The sequence below is a fragment of the Schistocerca cancellata genome, chromosome 2, assembly GCF_023864275.1.
Source record: "Schistocerca cancellata isolate TAMUIC-IGC-003103 chromosome 2, iqSchCanc2.1, whole genome shotgun sequence".
NCBI lineage: Eukaryota > Metazoa > Arthropoda > Insecta > Orthoptera > Acrididae > Schistocerca > Schistocerca cancellata.
Window position 1 is genome coordinate 526,935,179 of NC_064627.1, and position 15,775 is coordinate 526,950,953.

A 15,775-nucleotide genomic window follows, 5' to 3' on the forward strand; every position below is an offset into this window, starting at 1 on the left:
CTTTAGCCAGCTAGCCACCATGAGTGAATGTTGGGCGTATCACTCTGAAATCCAGACAGAGGAGCAAATAAAGCAGTGGAAACAAGCAGATTCATTACTGACAATAAGACACGAAGATCTGGCACGATGATGCCGAGCGTTTTTTTGGGGCTGCACGGGTGTGGTGCAAACAGAGGGAGACTGTCACAGGAGTATGCTACTGAGGTTACGGGAAGCTGTCCAAGGTGGTGTTTTTGCTTCAGAACGTCACAGTTCTTTCCGCGCTACACCCAGTCACATGCATTGATTCATTCAGTTATCAGATTTTGGCTCACTCCCTCGTATTCTCCTGATATGGCACCAAATGACTTCTTCTTCTTTCGTCGGATGAGGAAACAATTGCGCGGCAGATTTTCCAGATTAGCGACGAGGTGATTTTCGAGGTGTAACGTTTCCTGAAAAGCCAAAATGCAGACTTATACAACCAAGGTCTCCGCCAAATCATCCATCGTCGTAAAACACGTATCGCATTAGAGGCCATATATGTAGAGAAGAGCTAACTCCATCACGAAGTTTCATGGTAACAGCTTGACTTTTTTGAGGTAATAATTAAAATTTTATGGATATCCCTCGTAGTTTTATCACGAACATTCTGCATACATTGATCTTAATCATCACGTTCAGCCATATAACATCTGCTGTTGGATAAAGCATTCCTCCAGTCTTTACGATTCATTATAGTTTTCAGCAATACGCAAGCATTTTGATGTACACGTTTTCAGTTGACGTCTGCCACCCTCCATTAAGTCGTCGTCTCTCTCATTAAATCCATAAAAAAATCCTTCCTCCTTCCATTACTAACCATTCGCCTCCATGCTCATTTCATTACGATCATAATTACGTCTTCCACGCCATTCTGTTTCCTGATACTTACGTCTCCTTTCCTGTCTGTCCCATTAATTCCCAACATACGTCCCTCAATTATCTCAGAGAAAACACAAAACTTTTCTCATTAAAATTCCAAGTCCCACTTTTATAAGTCAACATCGTTAGTACACAAAAATTGTAAACTTAACGTTTCAGATGCATTGGTGGTTTCATTTCAAAACTCTCTATTTAGCTGATGAAAAGCACTCCAGTCGAACTTTCTTCTGTTTATTTCTTATGTCGTGCATCTAGTGGTTGTCCTCAGCTGATCTACACACAAACTTCGCTCTGCCGATTCTACACTTCACTGTTGATTATATGGTAATTTGAACTTATTGCAGCTGACGTTTACGGCCATTTAAAAAAATTCTGTTTGAATCTTTTCCTTTAGTGACTGGAGTTTGTTTTTACAAGAGGCAAACAGTACAATTCATTAGAAATGTTTTAGATATCTTTCATTAACATCTGTTCACTAATAATAAAAACTAATACTTATTATATTTCTTTAATCCTTACACCTGTCAGCATTAAGCCATTTTCAAAGGAGCAAAATCCTTTTGATTCGAAGCATCGTATCAAAAGTAAATATCAAGTAGCTTAAGGACAGGATAAAAGAAATATAGTAAATACTTACAGCAAAGATGAAACTTTTATTATAAGTGCAGAACATAACCACCACGTCTTTTAAGCAATATATATCTTCCATGTACAAAGTATTTCTTCTTCATCTTCTTCTTAACACTTACTACGGGATTGGTAATAAGCCGACATGAAATCTCCTTGCCTTATTCCTGTTCCAGTCATCGATTTTTCATTGTACTGAAATAGTCAAATAGAACCCGACATTTTCTTCAGTATACTACAATAAGTTCAATCAGTGCCTTCACTCTCAAGATACGTTAATGCTTAGTCGTAAGCTATCCCAGAATCGATTATTTGCACACAGAGTGACAACTGACACTCATTGCACCAAGCTATAATTTCGTCCACGACTTGCAAGGCGTGCACTGTGCTGTATCCGCTGCTTAAGCTATCATGTTCCCTACCTCTCTAAAAATCTAAGGTTTTCTTCCACGCAAATGGCGGTAACTTAAGTGTGCTTTTGTACACACGTTGTGGAGAGATGTATTGACTTCATTGTAAAGAACAATGATTTGTTCCAGTTTTCAAAAAATGTCTTCCTTCTGGAACCATTTATGTTTCTGATTCATCCCTTGAACTTTGAAACATTCACAATAATTTAATTCTTGTACGAGTACGAAGCTCACTTCTTGCCATAATTCATAGTGCCACTTTAGACTGCTCACTGAGTTGCGCCACTAGACTGAGAGGCAGCACGTAATTCCCCGAGTGCAGCTTCCACCAGGGCCTTGCCGTCACGAAATCTGCCGCCACCGGTCGCAGTTTACAGCGCTCACTACGCCCAAGTGCCTTCTTTCAGTTATTCTGTTAGAGTCTTCTTATAACAGTGCAAATGGTGTGTGTAGCCCCGACTTACCCGCCTCCATAGCCAAAATCGCTAACGAATGATTGTGCAGTTGCTTTTGGCTTGGACATTACTGATTCGAATCATGCTCAATTGGCATTTTCACTGCCAACAGTGGGAGGAGACATAGTGGCCCATAGTTCCTCATCATCCGACTATATCGCAAGTTCTGAATTAAATTCCGAGGTAGTTCGCAGTCCTCATGGAGTCATAACTTGCGACAACTGTCGATGGTAGTGATTCGTCCATGGGAGGGAGACGTTAAGTACGCCGCCCCCTTTCTTATTGTTATTCAAGAGTAGCTGAACATGTAACGACACAAGGTTTCAATGTCTCTGTTGTTTTCATCCAAATCAAGGCACAATAACTACATTGTGCAAACATTCAGCGTTTTCATTCACACAACATTCACGTCTGACACTTAATTGCACGTAGGTGGATGGCAGTGGCAAACCACCACAAGAAGGGCCTTGCTCAAGAGGCCAGTGAGGGGTTCTTGAATTTTCGTCAACGCTCATTTTATGACTGACAACAAACTTGATCGCTACTGACATAAACTCAAATGCTCTGGATTTCAGTATAAGCAAGACTGTATGGTAGCAGTTCTATTTAGCAAAGTAATTGATGTAATTAACAGCTGAAGCTACACAATTGCAGCATCCATCCCTAGTTCCCCAGTCACTGTTAAAGTCTTAATCATAACGTAAGTAATGGTATGTAAGCCTATTTGACAAGTACAGCTATGTACAAGGATAATAAATTACTAATTATTGATTTAAACTGAATCTGCTTAAGAGGTAGTGCTGAAGTTCGGCGATAAGCAACGTCAGCCCAAGGTAATCAAGATAGTTACTTCTCTTAGGAGGCAAACTGTAAACAGACTTGAAATGTAAACAGCTATTTCTGTTCACTTGAAGCTAAACGAAGAGCTAAATGGTTGTTCTCTGTAATGTCGACTGATGAGAAAATAAAAAACAATGAGACTGGGTGATGTTGGATTTGTAGTGGAAATGTTCACATCCCGTCAATAACAAAGTCGTTTCAACACAATGAAGGACAATCCTGCAAAGTCTTCATGGTAACTGAGAACGCAAGCGCTTAAAAGCCTAATGCTGAAAGGTAACGTCAGAGTAGTCGCAAGGGCTAAAGACTGAACCACTTCTTTCAGTATTATAACAAAAATAATATACATATTTCACAGAAAGAACAATGAACCTCTCTTGTAATAGATGTTACTAATAAATGGAATAATGAAATTTTTCGTAACATGTGTGTTGTTATACATTTACATAGAAGAAACAAAATTAACTACTTGTGGCGACTGACGAGTGGCTGTAATACTTGGTAGACACTGCTTAAAGGATTATTCTCAAATAGAAATAATGAACAATATTTGGAACACAAATCAAGAAAACATTATTCGAACAAGGCCAAACTGCAATGATGAAGAACTCAACTTCACCAAATTCTCAATATAAGGACAGCTAATATACTTCGAAATTTCAAAACACAAGATAAGAAATTACTCTCTTCTTATCAGTATTACGCATAATCTTGTTTACGTAAGGGAATTCATTATATCAAACTACATACTTAGTGCGTTCAATTGAACGTCGGATTCTGGACGACAAGGGAACATTTTATGCATGGAATTCATTCATTAATCAGTAGACAAAGATCGGATCATAGGACAGTGATAACGCTTAAAACAAGTCTTATTTCGTTAACAACTGGAGTTCAGTTTGACAGATAATATTATTAACTACATACGTGATCTTTAGCGTAGTCAGACACCATTACGAATAGTTCGGCTACAAGTCCCTCGGGCTTTCCTTTCGGCACAAGCATGTGATGTGGCCATCCACATCCACAGTAGACGAAACCATCTGAATTCGTTGGATCGGAGTTGTTCAAATTAATGAAAGTGCGCTCAATAGGCACAGTCACAGTTGATTGTACAGACGGCCGCTCAAATCTATTGGTACCAGGAAGCACTGTAAAATAGACGCACTGTGAGTACAAGCAGTAGAACTATGTAAACTTTGCGTTTGACTTCACCATTCAAGACACAAATTACATTTACATTACAATACATTGCTTTACATTAATATGTGTTACATAAATCATGAATACATTTCGTAATGATGTCGAACGTGTCAGTTTAACGTAAGTTTTCATTACAGAATACTTTTTTTACACTTATTACTTCATACCTAAAAATCATCTATTGAGTAGAAGGAGTTGTCATTCAGAAATTCTTTTAATTTGTTTTTAAATGTTGATTGGCTATCTGTCAGATCTGTCAGACTTTTAATGCTATCTGGCACACGACTAAAGATTTTTGTGGCAGCATAATTCACCCCTTTCTGTGCCAAAGACAGATTCAGCACAGAACAGTAAAGATCATCCTTTCTTCTAGCTATTATTTTTCAGCTGGTATGGATTATTGATGACAAATTTCATAAGTGAATACATGTATTGCAAAGGTACTGCGAATATCCCGAGTTCCTTTAATAAATATGTACAGGACTATCTAGGGTGGGCTCCAGCTGTTATTCTGACTACACGCTCTTCTGCACTGAATATTTTTTTCTCTTAATGGTGAATTACCCCAAAATATTATGCCATGTGAAAGCAGAGAATGAAAACAGGCACAGTAGGCTAATTCACTGATACGTCTATCACCAAATTTTGCAACAACCTTGATAGCATAAGTAGCTGAACCTAACTGTTTCAGTAGATCATCGATGTGTTTCTCCCAATTCAATTTCTCATCGGTGTACACACCCTGAAATTTTGAATATTCTGCCTTAACAAAATACTTCTGTTCAAAGTCTATATTTATCAGTGGCATTATCCCATTTACTGTACAGAATTGTATATACTGTTTTCTCCAAATTTAGTGAGAGTCCATTTGCAGTAAATTGCTTAATAACTTTATGAAAGCCATTATTTACAATTCCTCGCTAATTTTTCTTTGTTGGATGTGATTACTATACTTGTATCATCAGAAAAAGGAACTAGCTTTGCATCTTCATGAATGTAGAGTGGTAAATCATTAATATATATTAAGAACAATAAGAACCCAAGTCTAAATCCTTTTGGACACCACTCTTGATAGATCTTCAGTTAGAGCACTCTGCTTATTTTTACAGACTATCTGTATTGTTAATTTCAACTTTCTGCATTCTTGCAATTAAATATGAATTAAACCATTTGTGCTCTGTCCCACTCATACCACAATATTTAGCTTAGCTAGAAGAATTTCAGCATTCACACAGTCAAAAGCCTTTGAGAGATCACAAAATATTCTAGTGGGTGATGTTCATTTATTCAGAGCATTTTATTTTTGATCAGTGAAAGCATATATAGCATTTTCTGTTGAAAAACCTTTCTGAGAACCAAACTGACATGTTGTTAGTAGTTCATTTTTACTAATATGTGAAGCTACTCTTGAATATATTACCTTTTCAAGAATTTTGGTAAAGCCGTCGGAAGCCAGATTGGGCAGTAGTTGTTAGCATCAGACTTATCCCCTTTTTTATGCAAGGCTTTAACTATAGCAAAATTCAGTCTATCTGGAAAAATGCCCTCTTTCAGTGAGATGAGAATCCAACGCATCTGTTGTGAACAAGCTTTTAGTGCTATGTTGGAAATTCCATCAGTTTCATGTGAGATTTTACTTTTGAATGAATTTATTATTTTCCTAATTTCAGTAGGCTAGGTGGGCTCAATTAGAGTTTCATCAAACTGCATATGTATTGCCTCTTCCATATGCAGCCGTGCATTTTCTTATGAATGTCTATTTTCTATACAACACTTAAAACTGATTATTATAAATTTCTGACTTTTTGTTAACAAACTTTTCATTGGGTTTGACAGAAATACAGTCTTCCTGTAGTCTCAGTTGCTCTGTTTTCCTTTTAACAATATTCCAAATTGTTTTAATTTTATCATCAGTGGAGCTGAGCTCAGACATAATGCACATACTTCTGGAATTTTTACTAAGTTTCCTTACTACAGTGCAGTAGTTTTTATAATGTTTCATTTTTTCTGGATAACTACTCTTTCTAGTGATAAGATACATTTCCCTTTTCTGTTTACAAGATATTTTTATCCTTTTGGTAAGCCGTGGCTTTTTATATAGTTTCTTACAATTATGTTTCACTGTGTCCTTAAGGAAATTGTTTTCAAATACACTCACAAAGGTATCATGAAATAGGTTAAATTTTAAATTAGCATCAGGTTCGCTGTACACAACTTTCCCAAAATTTGCAATTGTTAAATCATTAGTTGAACTCACCATTTTGGAGGACTGTTTTGCTTTACTGTATGGACCTATGTCGTATACTGCAAATATCTGTGCATCTCGATCAGACACACCATACGTAACAGCAAAAATTTTTATTTGATTAAATTAATCTAGGTCTACAAAAATATTATCTATCAGTACGCTGCTTTCTTCTTCCACCCGAGTGGGAAATCAATTACTGACGTCAAACTGAAATAATCAAGTCAGTGTCAAGCTTTCTATCACACTCTTTCAGACAACCTACATTTAAATCCCCACAAACAATAATTTGCTTCCCTCTGGCTGACAAATAGTACAACAAAGAATCCAAGTATTTCAAAAAAATAGCTGAAAATTTCCGGATGGTGACCTATACACAGTTACAGTTATAAAAATATCATAATTTAGTTTAAACTCATACGCACATGCTTCTATACGTTGCTCTTCACAAAATATTTTAGTTTCTAAATTTTTCACACTATGATAAATCTTAACGTATATGGCAATACCTCCTCTCTCTACAGTGTCTCTGCTGACATGTGGTGAAAGCTTGTATACACTTACATTTAGCTTTCCCATATTTGTGACTTCATGATGTTCAGACAGGCATAGTACATATATTCCACCCTCAGATTCTCAATATTCTTAACAAACAACAAGCTGATCTACTTTGTTTTCTAATCCCCTGATATTCTGATCCAATATACTAACACTATTTTTCACTGTGCTTTTATGAGAATCTTGTGACATACTATCATTATTTTTTACTATACTTTCATGTGAATCTTGTGATATTTTAACTTCCTTAGTACCTGCCTGTCTTAGCTTCTTATTTAGCTTAATTTCATTGTGTTAATCATTAGACACTGAACGTAGCCTAAAAAAGAGGTATTCCCATGAGTTTCAGTGCCTCCCCTTAAAGATTTTGCTATCATCCCAGCCAATTAACTCTTTCCTTTCCTACTGAGATGCAGGCTATGCCTTGTGAAGTCCCATCTACCAATAGCATCAACAGGAACCAAACTTATTCCTGACAAAGTACAGTAGCTACCCGAAGCGGCTGATCTAGCTCCATATTCACGCTCCTGACAGAGCTGTTCAATTGGGGCCGATCATACCGCGTGAAAGCAGGAACCAAGCCGACATTTGTATGGTTCGTTGCAGATGATATACTGTTCTTTTACTTGCTATTGGTAATATCAGAGCACAAGAGAAAATGAATGTTTCGAAATACATACGTAATGACTGAATTCTGAAGAACTGTTGCTCAACAAAAAGTTTTGTAAGAAGTATAAGCTATTTTGAGGTTCAGTGTCAGTTTAAAAGTTGTTAGTAAGTACATCTCAATTACTAACCGCAGACCATTCACTAATATAATATGTAGGAAACAAGATTAATCTGTTTCCTACATATGTGAAGAAATGAACGTTACTTACGGTCAACACTGAAACGATCCATTTCAATGAATTGAAGTTTTTGCTCTCGGAACAACATAGGCAGACCTCCTTCATCATACTTAGGTGCCAAAAATATTCTCACGGTGCCTCTTACAGGAGGTCCTGCATTTTCCACCTGTATTTTAAGAAAAAATTGAGCATATTTAGAACGGTAAAATAACGAAAAGAAATAATAGACAAAAAAACATTTGTTGTAATTGATACAAGAGCATGTGAGAAAACTAAACGATACAAAATAATAGTTGCGCTGGCTGAGATCTTGTAAAGTTCTTCAATCGGCTTCTACATATGTTGGCTCTATCAGTTCCGTTATTCTGTAAGATAATACGAGCCTGCTTTAAAATGGAACCCACGTTAAAACTGCAGGCGTTTCGGTACAATCCCAAGCGCTAGACACAGAATAGCATTTTGTACAGCGCGGCGGGAGACGGCGAGTGAACTGCCGAGATCTTTTGCGTCTTCGCGACCAATACAAGATACTGTAGGTCGTCCTTCGAAGTAGCTGCAGTAAACTCTCACTCAGAATCAACAAGAGCTGCTTCTCCTATACCAAAATACGAGTGAAATTAGTTTCCTTAGAGTTTCATTAAAACTCCATTTTGGAAGTCTGTCACACTAGTAGAATCAAAACCTTCACACAACTTTAACAGCATACAGGATGACAATTATTGAACGATATGAAGTAAAATCATCATAATTTCTGAGCGGTTTCCTTTATGGTTTGCTTTAGGGCGTTCAAACTGCACGGTTGGCCGCAGGGCACGATGGGAATTAGCTTGCGCTGTATGGTTTGGTTTAGCGACGAAGCCCAGTTTCATAGGGATGGGTTCGTCAATAAGCACAATTGGCGCGTTGGAGGGCTGAGAATGCGCATTTCGCGATCGAGAAGTCTCTTCACCCTCAACGGGTGACTGTGTGACGTGCAATATCCAGTCACGGAGTAATCGGTGCAATATTCCTTGATGGCACAGTGACTACCGAACTGTACGTGAAGGGTTTGGAAGATGATTTTATTCCCATTATCCAGAGTGGCCCTGATTTCTACAAGATGTGGTTTATGCAAGACGGATCTCGACCCCACCGGAGCAGGAGAGTGTTTGATGTCCTGGAGGTCCGCTATATGGCTCTGGAGTATCCAGAGGCCATTGTCATGGGTCTCGATTGGCCGCCATGTTCTCCGGATCGGAACATATGGGACTACTTTTTGTGAGGCTATATTAAAGATAAGGCGCACAACAATAAGCCCAAAATCATTGCTGCGCTGAAAACAGCCATTCTGAAGGTCATCGACAGCATCGATGTTCCGTCACTTCAGCGGGTCATGCAGAATTTCGCTATTCGTCTGCACCACATTATCGCCAATAATGGCAGGCATATCGAATATCTGTAGTGGCATTTACATCTTGAATAAAGTGTGTGCACGCCGTAGTTTGTGACTAATTAACGTTTTTTTAATATAGTTCAGTAATTGTCACCCTGTAAATGGGGAAAGACGTCTTTAATTATGCGAAGTCAGTTGACAGTCCAACTAAACGCTTTAGACGTAATACAGTGTTCGTCCAGAAACAGGCACACTTGCTGCAAGACGCTTGCAATAGAGGCACACTGGCATTTCATTGCTTAAAACTCACCAAATCTGTGGTATCACAAGCAAAGTACATTTACCAACACCCAAAAGAAGATCAAAGTCTCTTCATTGTGGTCCACATGATTTTTAAAAACTCTGTTTTATTTACGTCAGAAGCAACACTGTTCTAACTGTTAAAGTAACGAAGCTACAAACGGAATACAGTCACAGCAAACTGCAGCATTACCTACGACCCTTACCAGGTATGACTCGTAGAGGGAACAAAGAAGATCCAAAGAAGAGTAACACGCTTCGTCAAGAGTTCGTTCAATATGTGCGAAAGTGGCACGGAGATGATTATCCTATTCGAGTGGTATGCGCTACAAGATAGGCGTTGTGTATCTCGGTGTGGTTTACTATTGAAATTCCGAGACTATTCTTCCGTAGAAGAGTGAAGCAACATACTGCTTCTTCCTACTTATGTACACTTCCTGACAACAAATGTGAAGCATCCAGAAGTCGGATGTCAGTGTAACTTAGTACATGCACACACCCTCAGTGGGTATGTAAATGACTATAGATGCAATTATTTCTGACAGGTAGAACGACCGCGAGATTACATTAGTGTTGTTCGTGGCTAGTGTTGTTACCAGGCCTAGTAGGGTGTATAAACTTAACAGCGTCAGATGTTGAGTGATCAGTGTGAAGGACACGGAGATACCACGTTCCCGTGGTAGGTAGCGTTTTACCATGACCTGGCAAAATTTGACAGTGGCGTCACTCTTTAGTCGACTTGTCGAATCGTGCAACATCTTGATTTTTTAGGTGTTCCTAAACAACAGTGGCCCGATGTTGGACTGCGTGGGAACGTGAGGGCAATCATACTATTCGCAAAAGTTGCGTCGACTACATATTGCTCACGAAGCACATCGTAACCCCTTCATATCTGCGCCTGTCACCCGGGAACAGGTAATGGATTCCCTGCAACATTCTATTTCATCTGGCAGCGTTGGACGGAGACTAGCCGCAATGCATAAATATCGTGGTGCCATTTTTCAACGGCACAACACCGTCCACACAAGACGTGTGTATCTACAAATTCCTTGTGCAATGTCAATGTACTCCAGTGGGCAGTAATATCCCCAGGTCTGTCCCATATACAGGGTGTTACAAAAAGGTACGGCCAAACTTTTAGGAAACATTCCTCACACAAAACGAAAGAAAATATGTTATGTGGACATGTGTCCAGAAACGCTTACTTTCCATGTTAGAGCTCATTTTATTACTTCTCTTCAAATCACATTAATCATGGAACGGAAACACACAGCAACAGAACGTACCAGCGTGACTTCAAACACTTTGTTACAGGAAATGTTCAAAATGTCCTCCGTTAGCGAGGATACATGCATCCACCCTCCGTCGCATGGAATCCCTGATGCGCTGATGCAGCCCTGGAGAATGGCGTATTGTATCACAGCCGTCCACAATACGAGCACGAAGAGTCTCTACATTTGGTACCGGGGTTGCGTAGACAAGAGCTTTCAAATGCCCCCATAAACGAAAGTCAAGAGGGTTGAGGTCAGGAGACCGTGGAGGCCATGGAATTGGTCCGCCTCTACCAATCCATCGGTCACCGAATCTGTTGTTGAGAAGCGTACGAACACTTCGACTGAAATGTGCAGGAGCTCCATCGTGCATGAACCACATGTTGTGTCGTACTTGTAAAGGCACATGTTCTAGCAGCACATGTAGAGTATCCCGTATGAAATCATGATAACGTGCTCCATTGAGCGTAGGTGGAAGACCATGGAGCCCAATCAAGACATCACCAACAATGCCTGCCCAAACGTTTACAGAAAATCTGTGTTGATGACGTGATTGCGCAATTGCATGCGGATTCTCGTCAGCCCACACATGTTGATTGTGAAAATTTACAATTTGATCACGTTGGAATGAAGCCTCATCCGTAAAGAGAGCATTTGCACTGAAATGAGGATTGACACATTGTTGGATGAACCATTCGCAGAAGTGTACCCGTGGAGGCCAATCAGGTGCTGATAGTGCCTGCACACGCTGTACATGGTACGGAAACAACTGGTTCTCCCGTAGCACTCTCCATACAGTGACGTGGTCAACGTTACCTTGTACAGCAGCAACTGCTCTGACGCTGACATTAGGGTTATCGTCAACTGCACGAAGAATTGCCTCGTCCATTGCATGTGTCCTCGTCGTTCTAGGTCTTCCCCAGTCGCGAGTCATAGGCTGGAATGTTCCGTGCTCCCTAAGACGCCGATTAATTGCTTCGAACGTCTTCCTGTCGGGACACATTCGTTCTGGAAATCTGTCTCGATACAAACATACCGCGCCACGGCCGTTGCCCCGTGCTAATCCATACATCAAATGGGCATCTGCCAACTCCGCATTTGTAAACATTGCACTGACTGCAAAACCACGTTCGTGATGAACACTAACCTGTTGATGCTACGTACTGATGTGCTTGATGTTAGTACTGTAGAGCAATGAGTCGCATGTCAACACAAGCACCGAAGTCAACATTACCTTCCTTCAATTGGGCCAACTGGCGGTGAATCGAGGAAGAACAGTACACACTGACGAAACCAAAATGAGCTCTAACATGGAAATTAAGCGTTTCCGGACACATGTCCATATAACTTCTTTTCTTTATTTGTGTGTGAGGAATGTTTCCTGAAAGTCTGGACGTACCTTTTTGTAACACCCTGTATAATATACACTATGTAATCAAAAGTATCTGGGTACCCCGAAAAACATACATTTTTCGTATTAGGTGATTTGTGCTGCCACCTACTGCCAGGTACTCCACATCAGTGACCTCAGTAGTCATTAGACATCGTGAGAGTGCAGAATGGGGCGCTCCGCGGACTGACGCACTTGGAACATGGTCAGCTGATTGGATGTCATTTGTGCCATACGTCAGTACGCGAGGTTTCCACACTCATAAACATCCCTAGGTCCGATGATAATGAAATGGAAACGAGAAGGGTCACATACAGCACAAAAGCGTACAGGCCGACCTCGTCTGTTGTCTGACAGCCCAGTTGAACGGGGTCAGACTTCTATACAGACCATCACATAGGAATTCCAAGCTGCACCAGGATCCACTGCAAGTACTATTACACTTAGGCGGGAGGTGAGAAAACTTGAGCCGGCCGCTGTGGCCGAGTGGTTCTAGGCGCTTCAGTGCGGAACGGCGCTGCTTCTACGGTCGCAGGTTCGTATCCTGCCTCGGGGATGGCTATGTGTGATGTCCTTAGGTTAACTGGGTTTAAGTGGTTCTGAGTCTAGGGGACTGATGATCTAAGATATTAAGTCCCATAGCGCTCAGAGCCATTTGACCATTTGAGAAAACTTGGATTTCATAAACGAGTGGCTGCTCATAAGCAACACATCACGCCGGTAAATGCCAAAGGATACCTAGCTTGGTGTAAGGAGCGTAAACATTGGACGATTGAACTGTGGAAAAACGTTGTATGGAGTGACGAATCATGGTACACAAATGTGGCTATGCGATGGCAGGGAGTGGGTACGGCGAATGTCCTGTGAACGTCATCTGCCAGCGTGTATAGAGCCAACAGAAAACTTGGGAGGCGGTTTTGTTATGGTGTGGTAGTGTTTTTCATAGAGGGGACTTGCACCCCTCGTTGTTTTGCGTAGCACTATCACAGTACAGGCCTACATCCATGTTTTAACCACCTTGTTGCTTCCCACTGTTGAAGAGCAATTCGGGGATGGCGATCTTCATCTTTCAACACGAGCGAACACTTGTTCATAATGCACAGCCTGTGACGGAGTGGTTACACGACAATAACATTCCTGTAATGGACTGACCTGCACAGAGTCCTGATCTGAACCCTATGGGATGTTTTGGAACGCCGACTTCGTGCCAGGCCTCACCGACCGACATCGGTACCTCTCCTTAGTGCAGCACTCCGTGAAGAATGGGCTGCCATTCCCCAAGAAATCTTCCAGCACCTGATTGAACGTATGCCTGCGAGAGTGGAAGCTGTCATCATGTTTAAGGGTGGTCAACACCACATTGAATTCCAGTATTACCGATGGACGGCGCCACGAACTTGTAAGTCGTTTTCAGCCAGGTTGTCGGATACTTTTGATCACATAGTGTATGTGGCGCAAACTAGGACGTCAACTCCAACACAATGTCAGCATCCACGACATAAACGAGCAATTAAAGAAGTTGTGGGTCAGCTTTCCACAGAGAGAATACAACGGCTTTATGACATCTTTCCCAGCCAAATCAGAGCACGCATCCAGGCCTGAGGGGGTGCAACATCATAGTGATTAGAGGGCTCATATTGCCAAGTTCTTTATAAATTTGAATCGATTTTGTAATCGCCGAAATAACATCACGTACCCTCTCAATTCGTGAAGTTTTATTTCTGTTCCTCTTCCCCTTCTGGGCGCTTCACTTTTTTCTCAGGCAGTACGTATCGTGAACGGATTGCAAAAATAACATTGGAAAGATTGGACGTCGTACGAAGCTTACCAATAGTTGTTCTTCCCGCGCACCATCCGTCACTGGATTTGGCAAGTGTGGAAGTGATAGTAGTCCCCGAAGCATGGTGCCCGTAGTACAAGGGCTATTTTTATTTTAAGATCAGATCGATAGCGAAATGGAAATCACAGTGAAATTCGAAAACGTTTTATTTTCAGCGTTTAGCAACAGGTTCCAGCTACATTTCTACATAGTAATCACTTCGACTTAGACTTTTGTCATTGTGTGGTACCAACTTTCCAATACCCTCTTGACAGAAGGTAGCTGCCTGTGCTTTCCGGCAATTCTCTATTCTAGTCTGCAACTCGTTATTTGTGCCAAAATTCTGACCTCGTAGCCAGTGGTTCATGTGTGCAAAGAAATGAAAATCAGAGGGACCCAACTTCCGGCTGTGTGGTGGGTGATCTCACCTTCCCATCGAAAACGTTGGAGGAGTGTCTATGTTGCAGCTGTACCGTGAGGCGAGCATTACCATGAAGAAGAAAATGCCTATTACAACATTCCTCTTCACTTGTTATCAATTGTCTTCATAAACGATTTCCTTGGATCGCCTTATCCAATCGCCGAACAAGATCATCGGTTGACACTCGCTTCATTTCCTGACCGCCTGCATCATGAACGTCAATATGTCCTGCATCAAGGTTCCTGGAGCATTGTCGCACTTTATCTTACACTCCATTACACACCGTAAAGTGGTTTGTCAAGTTTTAGATGAAGATGTTAATTAAGAAAAATCTCCATGTCTCTATCACTTCCATTTTTACATAACTGGAGGTACACACGGTGTTACAAAAGAGTAATCACGCTGACGGCAACTAACAATTTTCAAGACTTTCTAGTCAAGTTACACGTTGAACTGCTCCATTAAACGTGGCGGCAGGAGAGCTCCGTCTCGAACATAGCAGTTCTAATTCAGCTGCTCGTGAGTAAAACACGCTTCTGGTATCAACAGAGAAATGCTGCTTATCGTCGATATCATTCTACGAAAAAGGATATGTTTAGTAACAACGATCTATTAACTCCATGAACTTAGTACACTATCAACCTCTCAGCCAGGATCGTTTGATACTTGCCAGGTGAGTGACCCGTAGGCCGACTAAAAGTGTTGAGAATAATATCGTTCATATGCATGCAAGCTGACTGACATAACAAACTCTTTGTATAGAGCAGTCTGAAATTCCAACCTTAAGGAATTACTTCCTTCGATACTTCATATTCTAGTCATGGACTCTTAACTGCAAATTTAAGCAGAAGTCATGAAGAAGGAGAAAGGAGAAGTAAGAGAGAAATCATTATATCCCGTCTCGGAGTCGAGAATAATGAAAACATATAGTAATCGCATCTGGTCATGTGTAATGAGATTCACATTAGCTGCATGTGAAAATTTCCTCATTACAGCTTTTATAAATTTCTGACTGCTGATGTGCAGTCTGAAGTACATTCGAGACCAATGAGCAATGAAAATTCCAAGCAATAAGCCAACGTAGAAATACACAGAATAAACCGTTTCAGTCAC

General features: G+C 40.6%; 1 protein-coding gene across 1 annotated transcript in view; it reads right to left on the reverse strand.

Annotated features, from left to right (window-relative positions):
- Positions 1-3,797: 3,797 nt before the first annotated feature.
- LOC126155928 (phenoloxidase 1-like) overlaps positions 3,798-15,775 on the reverse strand; it is a 171,414-nt gene continuing 159,436 nt past the window's right edge. The window contains exons 10-12 of the mRNA XM_049916266.1: positions 8,120-8,255; positions 4,163-4,386; positions 3,798-3,827 (exon numbers count right to left, since the gene is read on the reverse strand). Of these exons, the coding sequence (XP_049772223.1) occupies positions 3,798-3,827; positions 4,163-4,386; positions 8,120-8,255 (390 nt within the window). The remainder of the gene's footprint in view (positions 3,828-4,162; positions 4,387-8,119; positions 8,256-15,775) is intronic.